The sequence below is a fragment of the Phacochoerus africanus genome, chromosome 15 (assembly GCF_016906955.1).
Source record: "Phacochoerus africanus isolate WHEZ1 chromosome 15, ROS_Pafr_v1, whole genome shotgun sequence".
Taxonomy (NCBI): domain Eukaryota; kingdom Metazoa; phylum Chordata; class Mammalia; order Artiodactyla; family Suidae; genus Phacochoerus; species Phacochoerus africanus.
The window spans coordinates 62,634,473-62,658,141 of NC_062558.1; the positions used below are offsets into that span (position 1 = coordinate 62,634,473).

At 39.9% G+C, this 23,669-nt stretch overlaps 1 protein-coding gene across 3 annotated transcripts in view; it reads left to right on the forward strand.

Moving 5' to 3' along the window:
- The first annotated feature begins 1,650 nt into the window (after nt 1-1,650).
- The window catches only part of BICC1 (BicC family RNA binding protein 1), a 331,704-nt gene continuing 309,685 nt past the window's right edge, over nt 1,651-23,669 (forward strand). Inside the window, exon 1 of one of the 3 annotated variants that reach the window (XM_047760273.1) lies at nt 1,651-2,094. In XM_047760273.1, the coding sequence (XP_047616229.1) occupies nt 1,905-2,094 (190 nt within the window). In that variant the 5' untranslated portion in view covers nt 1,651-1,904. The remainder of the gene's footprint in view (nt 2,095-23,669) is intronic. The other 2 variants (XM_047760276.1, XM_047760274.1) reach the window with 2 other exon arrangements.

The following is a 23,669-nucleotide window of genomic DNA, read 5'->3' on the forward strand; positions in this document are numbered from 1 at the left end:
TTTTGGTTAACATTTTATCTTCCTCCCTAGAATGTCAGCTCCAGCAACCTAGGGATGGTGTTTGTTTTTGGTCACTATTCTTTGTGGCTAACACAGGGTCCATTACTTAGCAGGTTTCCCCCTAAAATATTTGTTGACAGAGAAAGACAGTAAATGTCGCTCATGGAAGGTTCCTTGATAACCTCTTTTAGTGCTTAAATTAGTGCTTTGCCCAGCAATTAATAAATTCTGAGAAGGAACACACGATGGTGAATCAAAGGGTTAAGCTGTACATCTGCTCTTGCTTTTTTAGGAGGTGACTCTGAGCAGGAGGGGTCCCTGCTCAACAAGGCAGGGTTTTGTGGAGATGATGTGCCAGACACTCAGACTGGGGTGCAATTCTTGCCTCCATTATCTGCTGCTGTGTGACCTTAATCATGTCACTCGACTTCTTACAGTCCCCACTTTCCTCATTGGTCAACTCACATCAGAGTACTCAGCACAGTCAATTCTTGTTAATGAGGCAACTGAACCTCTAGGAATTTCTATTAATCTTAAGCCTGGTACATGATTCATGCCAACAACATGACTTGCCCCTGGTGTAGGCCCATAAGTCTCCTCTGTGGCTGGTGACAAAAAGCTATCCCATCTCTACCCTCCAGAAAGATCAAAAAAAAATTTTTTTTTGTGCTTTTGGTCACAAAAGAGAGTATCAATCAATGTGAACTGGAAAGACAATTCCAACGGGATTTCCTGGTGCAAGCAGTTTCTTCTTCCCTGGGGCTTCATGTCCAAGTTCCAGAGTAGCAGTGGGTGGGCTGGCCTGGGTAGGATCAGCGTTTCATTTGCTGGCCATCACCTGTGAGAGACTGACTTTGGGAACAGAAGAGCCCTCGGTCCCTGATAAGACAGCCCTGCCCAGATGCCATCTGGACCCAGCTAAGCATCATTGCAATCTCAGAGCTTCTTTTCTCCTGAGCCCTCTTTTTTATTTCTTCATTTTTTTTTTAAATCAGCTGAATCCATTCCTTGAGAATCACATAGGAAAGGACTCCCTCCTCACCGCATTCAAGAGAGAGAGAGAGGAAGAAAAAAGAAAATCCCATTCCTCCCAATAAAAAGAGTAAGCCTCTCGTCCACCTCCTGTGCTGCTGGCCCCTTTTTCTGGGATGAGAGGAGCGATCCGGTTTGAACCTTCAGTGGAGGAATGAGCTGCGTGTAGGCGATGACCACAGCGATGTCTCCGAGAGACGGACGTTGTTTCTTCCGCAATCCTTCTTTTTTTCTCCTTCCTCCTGTTTTCAAACTTGTGGGACTATCTGGGGCCGTGACTTTAGGGTGTAGTGTCCCTACGTAGATAGAAGGGGAATTGTGTGTGTACTTGGAATGCGTTTAGGAGGGTCCTGTGCTTGAACTTGGCGACTGTCTGCGATCGAAGAACTATGAAAGTATGTGTAGGGGACAAGATGCAGACGTGTAAGAGCAAGAAAGTGGCAGTGTGTACGTGGTGAGTGTGTGCGCGCGAGTGTGTGCGCGAGCCAGGGGCCGGCCGGCCGCCCGCCGCGGCTCCCCGTGGGCCGGCCGGGCCAATGAGCGCGCGGCTGCAGGGGCGGCGGGCGGGGAGGGGGCGCCGGGGCTGGCGGATGGAGGCGCGGGCGGCGCGGCGCGCTCATTCCGCGCGGGAGTTGCTGACTGGGGGCGGCGCAGCCACTGGCCGGGGACCGGGGCCGGGACCCGGGGCTGCAGGCGGCGCAGGCGGCGCCCGGGGCTGGGATGCGCCGGGGGCTCTTTGGCGGCGGCGTCGGCGGCTGCGGGGTCACAAGCTAGCGCCGCGGCGCGGGGAGCCAGTCGAGCCCGGCCTGGGAGCGGAGGCGGCGCAGGCAGAGCGGCGGCCGCAGCCGGAGCCCAAGCGCCGCGAGCCCACCATGGCCGCTCAGGGCGAACCCAGCTACCTGGCGGCTCAGTCGGACCCGGGCTCCAACAGCGAGCGCAGCACCGACTCGCCCATGCCCGGTTCGGAGGACGACCTGGTCGCCGCAGCACCCCTGCACAGCCCCGAGTGGAGCGAGGAGCGGTTCCGCGTGGACAGGAAGAAACTTGAGGCCATGTTACAAGGTAGGCATCCCGCCTGCGTTCTCGGACTCCCCGGCGAGCCCCTGGCTCCTTCCCGGGCATCCCCACCCGGCCTCCCGCCACTCCGGCCCAAAGCGGACTTAGTTCCCCGGTCCCCTCCCCCGCGGAGCCGAAGGACACCCAGGGAGAGGAGACCTCGCGGGAGTCTCCACCCTTCCACGCCTCCCAGGTCTCCAGGCACCGGGAACCGTGTGCTAACTTGACCGGCTTCAGAAAAGCCGAAGGCCGTGTTTGTATCGGCGCGCCCATGTCGCGTTCTTGGACTTTGGAGATGCCAACTTTATTCCGGACACCTGGGCTCCCATCTGGACCCAGTCGGACCGCACAGATTGTGCATGACTCTCTCCCCGCTCTCGGGCACTCTTGAATTCTAGCTTGGTCTGTTTCTCTCCCTCCTCTCGTCAGTATCCACTTCCTCCAGCTGAGGGGCCTTGTCTCGCTATTGGGAAACGTTCTGCAGATGTCAAGGCTTAAGACAGGAGTTCCCGCCCCCTACCCTCCACCCGGAGTCAGAGGGGCCAGGATGGCGGTGAGCGGCCAAAGCGTGGGGATTGTGTCAGGGCAGTGCTGCTGGGTTGGAGGACAGTGTGTGTTCATCTCCTGACAGGCTTATAAAACGCATCTTGAGTTACACTCGGTTCATAAAAATCTTCCCGTGTTGTGGGTGTCTGACTTTGTCTTTCACAACTTGGGATTTTTCTTTTTTTTTTTAAACTCCCTCGTTTTTCTGGGACTTTCCCAGGCGTAACAGCTTTAACCATATCGGACTGGGAACAAGTTCTGATTTTTAATGGGTGAATTGGAGTTCTCAGAGTGAATGTTAAAATGTCCAAGGTCATTTTCATCTTCCTTAAAAAATGTTAATTACTAGCCTACCTGTAGTCGCCAGTATGGCTCATTTCCATCCTTCAGAGAAATAAGGTGGTTTGAATGACTGTTACTCTTAAAATACTGTAGCGGGACCAGGCATTGCTTTCACTGAGGGTGCAGCGGTGGATTCATTCAGTAGCTGGTGTCCTTATATCAAGGGAGGATTAGAGCTTTCCAACTTTCTTTTGTGGCTTGGTGCATAACTTACTTTGACTTTATCAGCTAGTGCATCGAAGTATGGGAGCTATTTAGCCCTCCATGGGAATACAGTGGTTTTTTAGAACAATTAAGCAGGTTATTTTAAGATAGAACGAGATGTTTTCCAAAACAGCAATTTGGTGGAAACAAATAGCAGGAGTGTTTGGCAGGCGTTTTTTGGATGAGCCTCAGACTCATCTCCCCTGTTGCTTATTTTATTGATAAACATCCCCAGTGCTTGTCATATCTCTGCCTTTCTCCCTCTTTTTTTTCTTCCGAGGTTATGTAACTTTCTAGGAGAGTTACTTCTGTAATAAACTGTTCAAATAAGAATATTGCAAAGTGGATTTGGAGGTTAATGCCCCGGTTGCATTTCAGTAAACTATTTTAGTTATTTCATTTGTTCCATGGAGCTTTTTGCCTAGTACCATTATAAAACAAAATATCAAATTTATTCAGAGAAATATTGTGAGATTGTTTGGGTTGAGCTGATAACACACATACCTGTCCTTTCAACAAATTTCCAATTTGTTTTGTACATTTGGAAGGTTGTGCAAGATGGATTTTCTAATCCATCTATATCTTCCTTACCTGTTCTGCTTGTGCACATACAAGTGATGTTAGCTTCTAGGAAGGCCTCTTGCATAACCTGAGCTTTAGAGGTGGATTTCTTTTTTGAATTAATTTCCATTTGGAACAAAATGCAGTATGGGCGAGCCAGTTTTTAAGATTTGAAGGCTCTTCCCTTTGTAGACATGATATTTGGACATGAAATAGTTAAAAATTGCTTTGTTGTAATAAAGTTTCTTTTACAGAAAGTCTTAACAGAGTTAGCATTTCTTCAACAACCTATGTACCAATGAAATATTCATACTTCAATTCCAAAGAATTCTTTAATAATTGAACACAGAGCCTTGATTAACTTTCCAAAAGCACTGATAAGTGAATTATGCCTTCTAAGAAAGTGAATTGGAACACATTTGACAGTAGAACCCAATGCAGTACGTACCAAGGCATTTTGTCATGCATGCTTCCTAGTGTCAAATTTTGTGAGAACCATCATGTTTGAAGGAATAAGACTAGTTTTCTAAACCAAACATGATCATGTGTCCCATTGCTCTGTACTCGGTGGTTAAAGCCCATGTGGGCAACTGGAATCACTCAGACCCAGGTTCGAATCCTCCTGGAAGCTTGTGCAGTTCCCGGGCACCTCTCTGTCTCTGTTTTCCCATCTGTGGCAATCTAATGGGACAATATTAGTACCTTTTCTTAGAGTTTTGCAAGAGTTAAAAGAGATGATGCTTAATAAGCTAAAACTTGCCACACTGTTTTGTAAATGATAACAGCTTAATATATATCAGTTGGTTTTATTATTACTAGTCATGAATATTATAGCATGGATTCAAAAGATTTCCAAGGCCTATTACAATTTCTGACAGTAGTATATACTTAAATATTTAGGGAACAAAACAATTTTGCAATTGAATAATTGTAGAAGTAAAATAGAGAACAAGGTAGGAAGTTTGGGAGGTCCACAAATATTCTAACATCGTTAGATATTCTTGAGTGGAAAACTTTTCATTTGAAAAGCGCCAGTTAAGAAATGTCTGTATTTGCCTGGTTGGGTTTCTGATTGTCATGAATTTGGATTTGCCATTTTGCACAATTGCCTTAAAATATGTGCAAGTTTCCAATTTAAGTCAAGATAAATAAGATTCTCTGCCTTTAAGTCTACATAGTGCAAATTGGTGATTATAATGCTTGGAATTTGTTTCCAGAGAGACTGTCCTGGGGGTAAGTTAATCTTTAACAGGCTGTATTTTTATTAGTAGAGAAATTCTTCTACGCAATGGACCAAAAATTTAGTGAGGTTAAAATATGGGCAGTAGGGTAGTGGTCAAAGAAATAAAATACCATTCTTGGATGATCATTGAATCCCCAAAGAGTTGATACACCTAAAATGCACCAGACCGAAAATGTCAGAAAAAAATCACTAGCTTATTTTTTTTTTGTCTAATAATTACTTCAGAACAGCTATGCAGAATATCTGACATTTTTGTTTGAATCTAAATGAAGATTATTGATCTTATTAGTTGAAGTTTTGTAAATGGAAATTTCTTTTTTTTGTTTTTAATGATTTTAATTTTTTTTCATTGTAGTTGGTTTACAGTGTTTTGTCAGTTTTCCACTCTACAGCAAAGTGACCCAGTCTCACACTCACACACACACACATACATATATATACATTCTTTTTCTCATATTATCCCCTGTCATGCTCCATCACAAGTGACTAGATATAGTTCCCAGTGCTATACAGCAGGATCTCATTGCTTATCCATTCCAAAGGCAATAGTTTGCATCTGTTAACCCCAGATTCCCACTCCATCCCACTCCCTCCCCCTTGGCAACCACAAGTCTGTTCTCCAAGTCCATGAGTTTCTTTTCTGTGGAAAGATTCATTTGTGCCTTATATTAGATTCCAGATGTAAGTGATATCATATGGTATTTATCTTTCTCTTTCTTTTTTCTTTTTTTTTTTTGGTCTTTTTGCTATTTCTTTGGGCCACTCCCGCTGCATATGGAGGTTCCCAGGCTAGGGGTCGAATCGGAGCTGTAGCCACTAGCCTACGCCAGAGCCACAGCAATGCGGGATCCGAGCCGCGTCTGCAACCTACACCACAGCTCACGGCAACGCCGGATCGTTAACCCCCTGAGCAAGGGCAGGGACCGAACCTGCAACCTCATGGTTCCTAGTCAGATTTGTTAACCACTGCGCCACGACGGGAACTCCCTATCTCTCTCTTTCTGACTTACTTCATTTAGTATGAGAGTCTCTCGTTCCATCTATGTTGCTGCAAATGGCATTTCGTTCTTTTTTATGGCTGAGTAGTATTCCATTGTGTGTGTGTGTGTGTGTGTGTGTGTGTGTGTGTGTGTGTACATACCATATCTTCTTAATCCATTCATCTATCAATGGACATTTAGGTTGTTTCAATATCTTGGCTATTGTGAATAGTGCTGCAGTGAACATGCGGGTGCATGTGTCTTTTTCAAGGAAAGCTATGTCTGGATATATGCCCAAGAGTGGGATTGCTGGGTCATACAGTAGTTCTATATTTAGTTTCCTGTGATACCTCCATACGGTTTTCCATAGTGTTTGTACCAAGGAAATTTCTTTTCAAATTTAGTTTAAGCTTTTAATGGGTGAGGTCAGCCTTGGAATGGATACCATGCACAGCATTATGATGATGAAGAAAAATTGTTTTTAACTTATTTAATACTGATCTTTAAAATTTGTTTATTTAAAAACTATTTTTTTGCTACACCCATGGCTCATGAAAGTTCCCAGGCCAGGGATTGAACCCGCACCACAGCAGTGACAATGCTGAATTCCTAGGCCATCAGGGAACTCCCTGGTCTTCAAAATTTAGACTTCAGGAGTTCCTGCTGTGGCACAGTAGGTTAAGAATCTGACTGTAGCAGCTCAGGTCGCTGTGGAGGCATGGGTTTGGTCTCCACCTGGTGCAGTAGGTTAAAAGGATCTGTCATTGCTGAAGCTGTGGTGTAGGTCAAAGCTGTGGCTCAGATTTGATCCCTGGCCTGGGAACTATGTGCTGCAAGTGCTGCCATAAAATGAAAAAAAAATTTAGACTTCAAACTTGCTGTGAGATAATACTGTTGATTCATTTAAGTCAGTTAAATGTGAGTTATAGTGTGTAAAGAGGAATGAGAGTGGTATAGAGGAAAGTCTGGGAGGAAGTAGGAAGTAAATAGGTTAAAATAGTCAGAAATACAGCCTCTGTGTTTGCCAGCCTCTTGAGAGACAAACATGGAAATTGTACATTTATACTTTTCCTTTGCTTTCTTTTTTTTTTTTTTGGTTGTTTGTATCTTATATCTTTATGTTGAAAAATATATAGGCATGCTATATCCATAAAAATTTAGATGCATAGGCATTTTCAAAGTTCAGAATCCCTTTTATTTTGTCATAGAAAGGACTTACAAAGGGGGCAGTGGCTTATTTTCTTGAATTGAGGTTGACATCTGGTGGGCTTTTAGGATATTGTTGTTAAAGACTAAAAATCATGTTGCATTTTTGCAGTGATAGGCACAACAGGGTTCGTTGACCCATGCTGGCTTGAGTCGCAGAACTATCCACTAAAATGTTGATTAAAAGTAAGAGTAATAATTATATAATTACCTATCTTTTTAATTGGGCAAACTTTAGTGAAGACTGTCTTATGATTTGGTAAACAGATAATAATTTTTAAGATTTTTTTGTGGGAGCAGGGAGAGAGATGAAGCAAAGATATATGACAATGGGGGCATACTGGAGTTCTGGTCATGGCTCAGTGGTAATGAACACGACTAGTACCCATGAGGACTTGGGTTCAATTCCTGGCCTTGCTCAGTGAGTTAAGGGATCTGGCGTTGCTGTGAGCTGCAGTGTAGGTCACAGACACAGCTAGGAACCTGGTTACTGTGGCTGTGGTGGAGGCCGGCAGCTGCAGCTCTGATTTGACCCCTAGCCTGGGAACTTCCATATGCCTTGGGTGTGGCCCTAAAAAGACAAAAATAAATGAATAAAAATTAGAAAAAAAAAAAAAAGAAAATGGGGGAGTACTAAAAATGAATATAGATAAGTGCTAAGCTTCATATAGTTTTCTACCTAAGGCTTGATTAAGTCTTATAAACAATAAGAACAAGTCAAATAACTGTGATGCTTAATGCTTGAAAGCAAAGGGCTGTTGGCTGGACTTGAGCCTCAGCTTACCTTCAAATAGGGAACTTGGGAACATCCATTGCCAGCAGCCTCATTTCTAAAAGGAGGGCTTAATTATAGTGCCTATATCCTGAGGTGGTTGTGACAGTTAAGACAAAAAAGGAATACATAGGAGTTCCACTGTGGCACAGCAGATTAAGGTCCGGCATTGTCTCTGTGGCAGAATGGGTTTGATCGCCTGGCTCAGTGCAGTGGGTTAAGGATCCAGCATTGCCACAGCTGTGGCACAGGTCACAGCCATAGCTGGGATTCAGTCCCTGGCCTGGGAGCTTCCATATGCCATGGGTGTGTCGGTAAGAAAAGAAAAAGATGTATGTAAAACATACATCACAGCAATTTATTCAGCACTACGTATGAAGTGCTGAATAAATCAATAATAGCCATATTCATTATAAACCATAGTTCATAAAATGCACATTCTTCTGTTTAAAATGAAAATCAGGTATACTGGAAAATGAATTAAATGGTCTTATGATAAATGAACATTCTCAGCTATCTAAATGTTGTTACTGGCCTCCTGGTAACTCATAGTGTGCCCAGTGTCCACCCTTATAAAGGTGGACGAATACACACTGAGTTTTGGATGTGGGAGTGGAGTTTTAGATTTTGTTCAGGATGAGAGGGCTTTGCCCTCTCTGTACTTGTCATTGTTCTTGCCTCGAATATTTTTCATTCTTTGAATGGTCTGGAGCCAATCAGTTTTAATATTTTTACTGAAGACTAGCTGCAAAATCAATCTCCCTTCTAGTTTTATGTTGCTCTGAACTTGTCATTCACTGGTGTCTCAAAGGAGACTTTTTCAAAGAAAATGTTGTTTCTGGGCTAATGTTTTCTCTTAGGTCACCTGTAAGATGGGGACAATAACAGTCCTCTTTTCTGGGGATGTTGTGATCACAGAATGAGATGATGCTTATGAGATGCTTAGTCCAGTGCCAGGCACATGGTGTTTGGTAAATGTTACTCTAGCAGCAGCCCTGTGCCACACAATAGATAAGGATTTCAAAACGCTAGAAAGCAAATGCTTGCCACGTTTTTTTTATTTGCCTTTTTTTTTTTGAACAACTACAAATGAATTTTTTTTTTTTTCAGTGAAAGCTGTCTTCCAATCAGAAAAATTTATCAGAACAAGCGTAGTAGAGTCAGAGAACAGAACCAAAGGGTAAGATTGTAGTGTAGTCTGGCAGTAAAGCACTCAGGAACTGCTACTGGATTGCCCTAGGTTGGGGTCCTAACTTGGCCTTCAGTCCTATCTCTGTGAAGACTTCTGGGGTTTTGGTTAAGTTGATCATTGATAAGTTAAAACATAGAAAGGCTTGTCATCTGGATGATTTTAACAGGCAGGAATGTATTTGGCTGCGACTAATAGAAAATCCAACACAGAGTGGCTTGAACAAGCCAGGGGGATATTTTCCTGACTAAAACAAAAAAACAAAAATCTAGGGCTAAGAGGTCCTAAAAGCTTCTCAGGGGCTTCAGGGGTCCCAGCAACTTCCCTCCTGACCTTGGTCATCCCAGCTAATGGCTTTTGGCCTCACTTGTGCAGTCTGGCCAGGGCTGTGCCTTGAGGTGCGCCTGTGGTCTGTGCAGGGAAAAGGGAGGAGAACAAATATATATATATATATTAGTTCAAGATATTGCCTTAAAGAATTCTCTCTCCTGGAACATCCATCTATATTTCTTTGGCCACTCCACAAGGGATTTTGGGGAAGCAACTTTACTTCCAGCTTCTCTAGTGGAAGGAGGCCCTTAAGAAGGGAGTCAGAATGGATGCTTAACCCAGGCACATTAGGTTAAGGATCCAGCGTTGCTGCAATTGTGATGTGGGTTGCAGCTGAGGTTCGGATCTGATCCTTGGCCCAGGAACTCCATATGCTGCGGGGTGGCCAAAAAAGTTAGAACAAAAAACAAAAACTGCCAAGTGACAAAGCAGACCGCATTGTGACAGAAATTTTAAGTTGTGCCTGATGCAAAAGCGTACCTGTGTCAGAGAACTTGGCCTGTATAGATAACTCCTCGAAATCTAGATTATTTGGCAGTGTTTCTGTGGGTGAAATTTCTTCTTGGCATAGTCCAGGGATAAATCTAATTTCCAAAGAGAAAACACCTTTGATCTTGAAAAGCTGTTCTCCTGTTACAAACGGGACCTCTGGCCACTAAGTATGTAACTCCCTTTTTTCTCCACTGTTTTTTGCCTGTCAAGTGTTTCTTCATTGAAAATTACACAATACAGATGCCCATTTTACCTGTTACTAGGCTAAGATATCCTTTCTCCTCTCCCTCTTCCTTCCTGCCCACCACCACCTCAAATCACTTTTAGAATTGACAGGTTCAGTGTAGTTCATGCTTCTGCCCTTTTGGGTTTTCTTAGAGTGGTCACTGCAACAGCATCTGCCCAGTGAGGCCAGAGTTTGTTCAGAAGATGAAGTCATTTTGGAGGCAGTTTGATAATAGAATTATCATCAGATTTGTGCCATGTTTTGCTGTTAGAAATTGTCTAGAATGGAGAGCTAATAAAACACACCAGTTGGCTCATCCTTGGTTTATTCTGTTTATGTAAAAATCTAGGTCTTTAAAAATGCATAGGCTTGGCGTTCCCATGGTGGCGTGGTGGAAACGAATCCGACTAGGAGCCATGAGGTTGTGGGTTTGATCCCTGGCCTTGCTCGGTGGGTTAAGGATCCAGTGTTGCTGTTGCATAAGCCAGTGGCCACAGCTCCGATTAGACCCCTAGCCTGGGAACCTCCATATGTCGCGGGTGCGGCCCTAAAAAGACAAAAGACAGAAAAAAAAAATGCATAGGCTAGTAGTGACCATAAATATTCCTTCCTATAAAATCTTAATAAATGACCTGGAATGAGGCACAATTTTTTTTTTTCTTTTTAGGGCTGTACCCACGGCATATGGAAGTTCTCATGCTAGGGGTTGAATTGAAGCTGTAGCCACTGGCCTACACCACAACCACAGCAGTGTGGGATCTGAGCCGAGTCTTCAGCCTACACCACAGCTCATGGCAATGCCATATCCCTGACCCACTCAACAAGGCCAGGGATCGAATCTGAACTTTGTGGATTCTAGTCAGATTTGTTTCTGCTGCACCATGAAGGGAACTCCTGAGGCATGATTTTAATGCTAGTTTATAATGGCTTTTGCAGTGTGTGGTGATGATCTAGATAAGAAAGCCTTGTTATTATGCTACAAAAGCTACCACATTTGATTTTTAATCCTAGCATTTAGGGCAGTATCCAAAATGCAACAACCATTAATAGAAACATTTTGTGGATGTTATACATTTACAGATCCACTCATTTCCTAATAAGCTATTATTTACTGTAGTTGATGAAAGCATTTATATTTGTAACACATATTAAATCCTGTTTCCATTTATGATGCTGGCATATAGAAAGATGATACTCACTTTCCAGCAGCTATAAAGTAGTTTCTCTCTTACAGTGAATAGGGAAAAAAACCACATATTAGTCTGCATATTGAGTTGATCTGGGCTTAACTACATGTCTTGTATAGGAAGATGCTTAAACAGTAAGATTTGAAAAATAGCCATTGAGTTTTTTTTCCAAATTATGAAAGCATTACAAACTTAATATAAAACACTTGAAAATACAAACAAATGTAAAAAAGAAAAACCAAAAGTCACCCCCAAGTTCAGAATCCAACAATAACCACTGGTAATATTTTGGGAGTTTTTTCCTGGTCTTTAAAAAGTATGCTCACAGATAATCTATTTTTTTGCAATAAATACTGAGTTCCTCCTATATGCAGGTACTGTGTTGGGCTTTGGGGGTACAGTCAAAACCAAGATAGATATGGCTCCTAGCCTTGTATGACTTGTGTCCCTTAAATTCTAAGAGAGCATGCTTTCCTTCTTTTCCACTTAACATTGTCTCAAGGGTATTTTCCATTTCACTAAAGATACTTTTTTTTTGGCTGTACCTTCCCTCCCCACCCCCTTCTGGCGTATGGAAGTTGCCAGGCCAGTGACTGAATCTGAGGTGCAGCTGTGACCTACGCCACAGCTGCAGCAACACTGGATCTTTAATGCTCTGCACCAGAGCAGGAACTCCCTAAAGATTCTTGAAGTATGTGGTTTTAAATAGCTATATGGTAGTACCTTGACACATTAAGATTTGTTTAAACATGATGATATTTTATAACATTTTTAGGTGGCTAGGCAGTGGGAAGAACCTAATGTTTCTACTCAAAATGTCCTGGATTCAGATCCTGGATCCATCATAGATTGGTTGTGAGGTCTGGGGCAAGTGAATAACTTCTCTGCACCTTAATCTTCTCATCTCAAAAATGGAATAAATATAATTTCTAGATTGTGAGGGTTAAAAATACTGTATGTAGGAGTTTCCATCGTGGCTCAGCAGTTAGTGAACCTGACGAACATCCGTGAGGATGTGGGTTCGATACCTGGCCTTGCTCAGTGGGTTAAGGATCCGGCATAGCCGTGGCTGTGGTGAAGTTCTGATTTGATCCCTAGCCTGGGAACCTCCATATGCTGTGGGTGCAGCCCTAAAAAGACAAAAATAAAAAAAATGCAATATTTAAAGCTTGCCCCAGTGCCAGATGTAGTGTACACACTCAAGAATTGGCAGGTGATGAATATTAACTGAATATTAACACTGCTACCCCAAACACTTTTGCCTAAAAACTTTTATTTATTTTTGCATCCTTAATTATTCTCATAGGAAAAATTCTTACTAGTGGAAATTTTATTTTATTTTTTTCAGGCCATGCCCATGACATATGGAAGTTCTTGGGCCAGAGATTGAACCTGAGCCACAGCAGCTACCCAAGCCACTGTGGTGGCAATTCCAGATCCTTAACCCACTGTACCACAGGGAAACTCCTAGTGAAAAATTTTGACCAAAATGAATAGACATTTTGAAGGTTCTTGATAAAGTTTGCAGTTATTTTTGGAAAGATTCGTGGGTTAGGCAGAAGACACCACACATTTACCTGAAGTTTGCCCCTTGTGCGTATGATCCCACAACCTGGCTTATTTGAGCTGGTGGCTGTGAGAAGTAAGGAAATAATCGAATTACCAATCTGGAGTTATAATTCTTTTGAAAAATTTGTATTGATTTTACAGTGTTGTGTTAATTTCTGCTACATAGCAGAGGGATTCAGTTATATATATGTACATTCTTTTCATATTTTTTTACATTATGGCTTATGTCAGGATATTGAACATAATTCTCTGTGCTATATAGTAGGACCTTGTTGTTTATACATCCTGTGTATAATAGTTTGTGTCTGCTAACCCCAAACTCCCAATCCTTCCCTTCCCCACCCATCCCTGGCAACCACAGGTCTGTTCTCTCTGTCCATGTGGAACACACTCTGAGAAATACTGCTAGATAGTTAGATGATGATGATCAAAATTAAGATTTAGGAGTTCCCTGGTGACCTAGTGGGTTCAGGATCTGGTGTTGTCACTGCTGTGGTATGGGTTTGATCCCTGGCCTGGGAATTTCCACATGAGCATGGCTAAAACAAACAAACAAACAAACAAACAAAAAACCAAAGAAGATTTGGATCCTTTTCTTGCTTTGATTTCCTTTACCCATGAACCTAGTACTTTTTCCATGTTATTAAACCATCTTTAAGCATTTTAGTCCAGAAGCATAATTTATACATGGCACAATATTGTTGCCAAACACTCTGTTGTTTAGAGTGGCTTTTGAAAATGACTTGGGAGAAGAGCACAAACCTATATATTCCAGGGGAGGGGATATGTTGTCTTTATTATTGCATAGTAGGCTCAGAATGCATTTAATTTCCTATAGACTCCTATTAAGTCAGATATAATAGACACCTACTTAATATAATATGAAATAACTTAAGAGCACAGTTATTTTATTTATTCTTTTTTAAAAAAATTATTCTTTTTTAAATCGAAGCATGGTTGCTTTATAATCTTGTGTTAATTTCTGCTGTACAGCAAAATACTCCAGTTATACATATACAGTTATTTTTTAATCAATTTTTTAATCTTTTTTTTTGCTTTTTAGGGCCATACCCACAGCATGTGGAAGTTCGCAGGCTAGGAGTTGAAATGGAGCAGCAGCTGCTGGCCTACGCCACAGCCACAGAAACTCCAGATCCGAGCCGTGTCTGTGACCTACACCATAATTGACAGCAACACTGGATCCTTGACCCACCTGAGCGAGGCCAGCGATCAAACCCACGTCCTCATGGATACTAGTTGGATTCACTTCCACTGTGCCACAGTGGGAACTCCTATTATCAAACTTTAAAAAGAAATTATGAGGGGACCTTTTAAAAAGAAAAATGATCATTGGTAATCTCACCATCCTAACAGCTATTTTCATTTTTCTCCTTGAAATATAGTCCTTGAAATAGTCCTTTTTTTTAAAATTTAATTTTATTGGAGTATAGTTGACTTACAATGTGTATTAGTTTCAGGTGTACAGCAAAGTGACTAAGTCATACATATAAATATATCCATTCTTTTTTCCTGTATAGGTTGTTACAAACTATTGAGTAGCTTTTCCTGTGCTATACAGTAGGTTCTTGCTCATATAGTCCTTAACTATTTGCATAGTTTATGTAGCTGCTGTTGTAGCCTTGACTGATGTTTTGTATTCAGCATTAATCAAATACATTAAATATTTTCGTATTTCTAAGCAGTTTTCAGAACTAAAATTTTATGGTTAAATAATGGTACATTTGATAAATTTTTTTTTTTTTGCAATTATAGACCACTTTATAGTGAATGTGAATTACACAGCTCTTTTTCTCTTTGAAACTATATTCCAAAGAAAAAATTTTGAGGAATATGAATACTGAAGAATGGTGGTGATTTAGAAAGCAGCAGCCAACTTTAATTGAGCACTTATTATGTATGAGACACTGTTCATGGAGCTTTATGCTTGTTCCATCATAGCCTCTCATATAGCTACCCATGAGATACAGATGCTCTTTGTAGTCAGATGCTCTACCCCTGAGCTTTACCCCCTTACATGCTGTCTGGAAAGGTGTCTTCCAGACAGAAAAGCTATAAATTCCTTAAATGCCGGGGGGGGGGGCGGGGGTGCGCTGGCTTTCTTTTTGGAATTCTGAGTGGATCTAGATACTAGTTTACCTCTTAGGATTGTTGTAGAGTCAAAGCTCTTCCGTTGCGTGGAGACATTTCAAATGTGAGTCTAAGATGATAAACTGTACTCCAGAAAAGGTTGTAGTGCTTCCCTCAGTTCCCTTCAACATGCCAAAGGGTGTGGGATAGGCACAGAGGTGGGTTAGAATGCTCCATGAGAATGCAGGCGTTCCCAAGTGCTGTCTTCTGCTAGCTTTGGTTAAGTTTTCTGTTTCTTCCTTTGTGAAATGGGGATAATAGTACCTCTCTCCTAGAGTTATTGTGAAGATTATATGAAAATGTATATAGAGTTGGCCTGCAGTTGGTGCCCTGTACATCGTCTGTATATTTCAAATTCACCTCATATTCATTTGTAGCATCTAGCCTAGTGCTGTGAAAATACCTGTGTGTGTTTATAGAGTTAAAGGCCCATGATGGATCTGAAAAGACTGTGCCATTTTGGGCTGGTGGACCTGGCATAGAATAGAACTTTATTTTATTTATTTATGTATTTATTTTTTGCTTTTTAGGGCTGCACATGTGGCATATGGAATTTCCCAGGCTAGGGGTCGAATCGGAGCTATAGCTGCTGGTTTACGCCACAGCCACAGCAACGCAGGATCTGGGCCATGTCTGTGCTGTACCATAGCTCGTGGCAATCCTGGGTCCTTAACCCACTGAGTGGGGCCAGGGGTCAAACCTGCATCCTCATGGATACTGGTTGGGTTTGTTACTGCTGAGCCACAATGGGAACTCCCTAGAATGGAACTTTAAAGCTAGGGCATAGGCTTGGCCTTAAAAACACCAAATAATTCTGCCTTACATTAGTAAGCAAGGCAGAGTAATTCTCTACATGCAAGGTTGTCTTTCTTCATCCTTGGTCTAAGGGCTGTGTAGAATGTTGTATTATGAGTGATAGTACATTAGTGCAATGTTTTTGAATGAGGCTATGCAAAACTCAATTCAAGTGAGGTTAATGTTGGGTGATTTATGTCTGTATCTGTCTAGATTAACTTTATAAATTGAAATTCGTCAAGGTGAGTGTAATTTTTCAGTTTATTTGGTTACAGATTATCTTATTCTTAGAATGATATGTATGATTTTAAAGCATCTCAGGTAAGCATTTTTTTTTTTTTGATGTTAGTTTGTTCATTGCACTAGGATACTCATTGAGGTATTTTGGGTTAGAGGGAAATAAACTACTCCTCACAGCAGAGTGGGTGACTGGGAACTGAAGGTATCTTGAATTCATAACCTGGTCTTTCCACTGATGCTGTCACCTTGTACAAGTCATTTAACTTCTTAGGGTTTGTATTAGAACCCCTCAAAATCCTTTCCAACTCTAGCATTCTGAGTCTTTTGTACCGTGTAAAGTACCAACCCGATAGTACTTTGCATGTGGTGTTAGAGGCTGACTCAGCTCTATATCCATGAGTAGTTTTGGTTGGAATTTGTCTTGATCTGAACCACATACATGAGCATTCACAGCAAATGGGGAAGATGGTGGAGGGAAGATAGTTGGAGTATCTGTGGAGAAGCAAGTATTCCCAAGACAGCTGACCACAAGGTCCGCTTTGACATCTTGGCAGTCAGCTTTACAGTGCCCTGTATTCTGTGGGCTAGATGGTAGCTAATTTAAGGTTCTCTGCAGTAATTGAGCAGGAATGACAGTGTAAACCATAGTTAAGGCTTACTGGTGTTGACATACTGTGTTAGATGAACAAAGGAGAGCTTATGCTTCCCCAAGTAGCATCTTTTTGTCACATTTTCCTTCCTCCTTTGCCAACGTGTCCAGTGATCAAGTTTCATGTGCCAGGGTTTATATCTGTCATGTAAACCACTGGATAAATGTAGCAGGGAAACATAATAATGTTCGTTAGAGTAAAATCTCAATTAAAAAGACATCTGCATGTCCAGATTTTAATTTTAAGTATTTTCAGAATTATTTTACTTGCTTGTTGGTTATTGAGAACTAACATAATAATTCTCTTGTATAGAATACTACTAAAGCTTGTATGCTTTGAGTTGGTTCCTTTACCATATTCTGAGCTTTTGAAATGCCATTCAAACAAAGTCAATATTTCAGCAAGCTTTTATTATCTTGTAAATTGCTTGATTATAATGTTTTTTCTTTTTTTGCTGCTCCCATGGCATGTGGAAGTTCCCTGGGCAGAGATCAAACCCAAGCCACAGCAGTTACCTGACCCACAGCAAGGACAACACTGAGTCCTTAACCACTGGACCATCAGGGAGCTCATATAAAATTTAATTTTAAAAAGTCAGAAAGATATATGTTTAGCTTCAGTGTGGCAGGAGCAATCATATAAAGAAATGTTTATTTTAATCTGGGGGAATGTTTTTCTTAAAGAAATTTTTAAATGGGAAACTGAAACCCAAGATTAGCATAGATCTATAGAGTTTTAATGTTTTTTTCAAAGGGATCTATAATTTAGTTAAACATTGCTGGTAGTCATACTGTCACCTAAACAGAAAGATTCCCTTAAAAATATATTTACTATCAGTGAATTGACATCTGGGATGCATTATCTTTGGAAAGTTTATTTGACCAATACAAAACAAATAGACTTGAGAAAAGGCATTATAGAAATGGATTTGGATTTGAAGGAAGTTCTGCATAAATGATTAACTTCCAAGCTTGTGAAAATTGTTTCTCATTATAAATTCTTCAGGGATAATGATGCCATTTGAAAAATACAGTGGGAAATGACTGTATGTATTAAAACATTAGGTCATGTAATGGGACTGCATAATGATGCCTTTTACCTTTAAGAGGAATACAATCTAGTGGAAAAGAGGAAATCTACTTGAAGTTCATAATGGTAAAAAAAGAGATCCCATAGAATAAGTTCATATTTACTTAATGTGCATCTTAGTAAGGGGTTGCCTACCTCTATCCTGCAAAATAAGGGCTTGAGGGGATAAGGAGGAATTGAGGGGATAAGGAGAGTCACATGGGGAAGAAGAAGGCAAAGCCAATACAGTGATTCGTAATTGAGTTGGTTACCTCTGAGGGTGATTGCTATTTTTGGTGAGTCCCGGGGTCTACATCCCTAAAATATCCATCTAAGGAATTCAAATAATTATTTGTCTATTAGCTTCTGTACCTCTTTAAAGAGGATTGAGGGTTGCCCCTTGAGGTTTGATTTCTCCTATTTCTAGGTTACATATGTGTGACACCTACCAGCGCTTGTAGGCATCCAAAAAAACCTCCCAGGGCAGAAAGTGAGAAATCTGTCTGATGTAAACCTGAGATGAGACACTGTCAGCAAAGAGGGGGTTTCCACATGCACAGAGCGATTTACTGTAGCCTGAATGGAATCAGAGATAAAGTTTAGCAGAAGTGAGATGGTATGTACACTACAATATCTTTATATATTTTAAATGCAAAAGAATTTAAGGAAGAGATAGAAGTGGATGTTTAAAATGTTCCATAGTTTTTGTTCTAAATCAAAGAAAAGTCTTTTCTATAAATTCTAGCTGACTTCTATTGGGTCTGTTTCTGTTAAGTTTGCTGTAATGTGAGATTAAGAAATGAATCTGTTTGTGGTCTGAAAGATGGGGGGAGTAGGAATCTGCAAAACTCTGCCCCACAGAAACACTGACTTAACAACAATACACAGTTCAAAAAGTTATAAGAATGCCCAGGTAAGCTCAAAGAACAGCTGCACTGAAGAGAGTCAGAAAAACAGTTTTGTTTAATCTATGTCAGCCCCTTTCCCAAGTTGGCAAAGCTAGCAGTTGACAGAAAAGGCCCAATGTGCTTCTTCTCTTTTGGAAGGGAAAGAGAATACTGGAACAGATATTCAATATGCCAGCTTTTTTGGGGACTACCTGAGGGCTTGTTTTCTATTTTGCCTGACTTGGAGTGCTGATGGGGACTGGCATACCTTGGAGGCTGTTGAGAACTAAAGAGACCTCAGTAGCCTATGGCAGTGCCCAAGAACCTGCAGAACTGTAGATAGACATCAGAGGGAGAAAGAGACTAAATTGTAATGAAAAAGAACCCAGCAGACCTTCCTTGTGTGGAAAATTACCCACACAAGGCCAGAGAAGATGCATGCTTGTAAAAGGTTTGAAAAGCCCCCAGGATCTCTAGCTTGGCTGATTTATGGAAGTCTTCCTCTGTACAAAGCTAATTTATAAAGGCTGGGAGAGGTGGCTGTTTTTTTTAATGGAAAAATCACAACAAAAATAACAATGCAAATAACAAGGCACACAGAAAAGCAGGAAAGCATGGCCCAAGCAAAGGAACAGAATAAATCTTCAGGAACTGACTCTAAAGAACTAGAGATCTGTGAATTACCTGACAAAGAATTCAAAATAATCATCTTAAACTCAGTGTGTAGCAAGAAAACACAGTAAATAAAATAAGGACGACCATATATGAACAAAATGAGGTATCAACAAAGAGAAACTATACAAAAGAACCAAACAGACATTCTGGAGCTTAAGAGTACAATAACTGAATTGAAAAATTCGCTAGAGGGAATCAATATCAGACTTGATCAAGCAGAAGAAAGAATCAGTGAATTTGAAGACAGTTCATTGAAATTTTTTAATCAAAAGAATGAAAGGAAAAAAAATGAAGAAAATGAAAAAAGCCTAAGGGATTAATGGTACACTATCAGATGGACCCGTATATACTATATGGAAGTCCTTGAAGAGAAGAGAGTAATAAGCAGCTAGCTCTTGAAGAAATAATGGCAGGAAACTCCCAAATATAAGGAAGGAAATGAACATCCAAATTCAAGAATCTTAAGAGACTCCAACTAGGATGAACTCAAAGAAGCTCACATAATAGGATCAAACAATCAAAAAGCAAGACATGGAAACAACCTAAATGTCCATCGACAGAGGAATGGAGCAAGAAGATATGGTACATATACACAATGGAATATTATTCAGCCATTAAAAGGAAAGAACAGCATTTGCAGCAACATGGATGGACCTAGAAATTATCATGCTAAGTGAAGTCAGTCAGTCAATGAGACACCAACATCGAATGCTATCACTGACATGTGGAATCTGAAAAAAGGACACAATGAACTTCTTTGCAGAACAGATACTGACTCACAGACTTTGAAAAAACTTCTGGTTTCCAAAGGAGACAGTTTGGGGGTGGGGGGGATGTGCTGGGGGTGTGGGATGGAAATCCTGTAAAATTGGATTGTGATGATCATTGTACAACTATAAATATAATAAATTCATTGAGTAGTAAAAAAAAATCAAAGACAGAGACTCTTGAGAGCAAGAAGATGAAAATAACTTATTATGTTACAAGGGAGCTCCTATAAGATTATGAGCATATTTCTCAGCAGAAACATTGCAGGTTGGAAGGGAGTGGGGTGATCTATTCAAAGTGCTGAAAGAAAAAAAAACCTTATCAGCCAAGAATGCTGTATTCAGCAAAACTGTCCTTCAGAAGTGAAGGAGATATAAAGAGCTTCATTGATAAAGAAGCTGAGGGAGTTCATCATCACTAAAGTATATGAAAATATAAAGCTTTATAGTAAAAAAAAAACCTATAGAAGATGCACAAAAGAACGTGAGAAAGGAGTCAAAACATGTCACTATAAAAAAATCAATGAAACACAAAGGCAGTAAGAGAGAAAAAGAAAGACAAAATACTGTCAAGACAGAAACAAAATAGTTACCAATATGGCAATGGTAAGTCCTTCCCCATTAGTAGTTACTTTAAATGTAAACAGATTAACCTCTCCAATCAGAAGACATAGAATGACTGAATGGAGGAAAAAAGGCCAATTATATTCTCTCTCAGAGCCTCACTTTAGACGTAAAGACATACACATGGTGAAAGTGAAAGGATAGAAAAAAGGATTCCATGTAGATAATAATCAAAAGAGAGTAGGGGTGGTCATACTTATATCAGAAAAAATAAACTTTGAGTCAAAATTGTCACAAGAGACAAGGTCATTATATAATGTGAAAGACTTAATGACCTAACATTGATAGGGCATAACAACTAAATGCCAGAACAACCCAAATATATGCAGCTAACATCCAAGACCCCAATTATATGAAGCAAACATTGACAGAATTAAAGGAAGAAATAGGCAGTAACACAATAATGATAGAATATTTCAACCCATGTTTTTCAATAAGGGATAGACCAACCAAGCAGAAGGTTTACAGGGAAATAGAGAACTTGAACAATATTCTATACCAATTGGACCTAACAGAAAAATATAGAACACTCTACTCTAGAACAGCAGAATACGCATTCTTCGTAAGCATGCATATACCATTCTCTAAGATAGATCATAAGTTGAACACAAAACTTGTATTAATAAATTTAAGACAACTGAAGCCATAAGAAGTATCTTTTCTGATCTTAATGGAATGAAACTAGGAATCAATAGCCTCAGTCCCCCCCCCCAAAAAAAACCCAAAATTTGAGAAATTGTCAAATATGTGGAAATTGAACAACACACTCCTGAACAATCAGTGGCTCAAAGAAGAAAATTTGGGAGAAATTAGAAAATATCTGAGACAAAATAAAATGAAAATACAATGTATAAAAACTGTGGGATGTGATAGAAACAGTAGTAAGAGCAAAGTTTATAGTGATAAGCCTCATTAAGAAAGAAGAAATATTTCAAATCAACATCCTAACTTTAAAACTCATGCAACTAGAGCAGAAATCAATGAAATAGAGGATAGGAAAACAGAAAAAATCAGGGAAATTAAGAGTTGATTCTTTGAAAAGATCAATAAAATTGAGAAATTCTTAGCTAGACTAAGAAAAAGAGACTCTAACAAAAATCAGAAATGAAAGAGGAAACATTGCAAGTGTGTCCACAGAGATAAAAGGGTCATAAAAGACTACTGTGAACAATTCTATGCCAATAAATTGGATAGCCTGGAAGAAATGGGTAAATTTCTAGAATAATAGAATCAGTAATCAAGAACTTTTCTACAAAGAAAATTCCAGAACCCAATGACTTCACTGGAGAATGATCCTAAACATTTAAAGAAGAATTGATACCAATTCTCAAACACTTCCTAAAAATTGAAGAGGAGGAAACACTGCTCAACTCAATCTATGAGGCCCCTCATACTGATGCCAAAATCAAAGATTTGATTTTTTACAAAAAAGATTTGATTTTTACAAGAAAAAAACTACAGACCAATACTCCTGATGAATATCGACACAAAACTCCTCAACGAAATATTAGGAAATTAACCAATAACAAGTTAAAAAGGTTACGCATTATGTCCAAGTGGGATTTATTTCCGGAATGCAATAATGGTTCAACATATGAAAATCAGTCAGTGTAATATACCATATTAATAGAGTGAAGAAAAAAACCACATGAACATCTCAGTTAATACAGAAAGAATATTTGACAGTATTCAGCATCCTTTCATGATAAAAATGTACAACAAACACAATAGAATGAAGTTACCTCAATGTAATAAAGGACATATATGAAAAGCCCACAACTAATATCACTCAGTGGTTGAAAAATGAAAGCTTTTCCTCCAAGATCAGGAACTAGGAAAGGATGCCCACTCTCACTACTTCTGTTCAAAATAGTACTGAAAGTCCTAGCCAAAACAATCAGGCAAGAAAAAGAAAGAAAAGACATCTGCTAGAAGTTAAATAGAATCTGTAATTAAAAATTCCCTAAAAACAAAAGTCTAAGGCTGGGTGGCTTCACAGGGCAATTCTACCAAACATACAAAGAAGAAGTTACGTCTATATTTTTCAAATTATTCCAAAAAAAATGAAGAGGAAGGAATACTCCTAAATTCCTTCTATGAAGCCACTGTTAATCCCGATACCAAAATCAGATAAAGATACTATAAATGAACAAAATTATAGGCCAATATCCTTGATGAATATGGATGCAAAAATCTTCAACAAAATGTTGGCATACCAAATCCAATAGTACATAAAGAAAGATCATACACTATGATTGAATTAATTTCATTCCAGATTCACAAGGATGGTTCAGTGTATGCAAGTCAATCAGTATGATACACCACATTAACAAAAGGAAAGACAAAGGCCACATGATCATCTCAACAGATGCAGAAAAGCATTTGACAAAATTCACCATCCACTCATGACAAAAGCTCTCCCCAAAGTGAGTTTAGAGGGAACATATCTCAATATAATAAAAACCAATCACAACAAACCCACAGCCAACGTAATACTCAATGGTGAAAAGCTGGTAGCTTTCCTACTAAATTCAGGAACAAGAAAAGGATGCCTACTTTCACCACTTCTATTTAGCTTAGAATTGGAAATCCTAGTTACAGCAGTTAGGTGAGAAAAATGAAAGATATCCAAATTGGAAGGGAAGAAGTAAGACTGACATTTTTTTTGCAGATGACTTGACAATCTATATAGAGATCCCAAATTAGAATTAGTAAATGAATTCAGCAAGATAGTAGGATACAAAGTTAACATATAGAAATCTGTTGTATTTGTTTATTATAACAAAGAAATATTAGAGAAAGCAAAAAAAAACTTGTTTAAAATTGTACCAAAAATGATAAATAACTAGAAATAAACTTAATTAAGGAGGTAAAAGACTT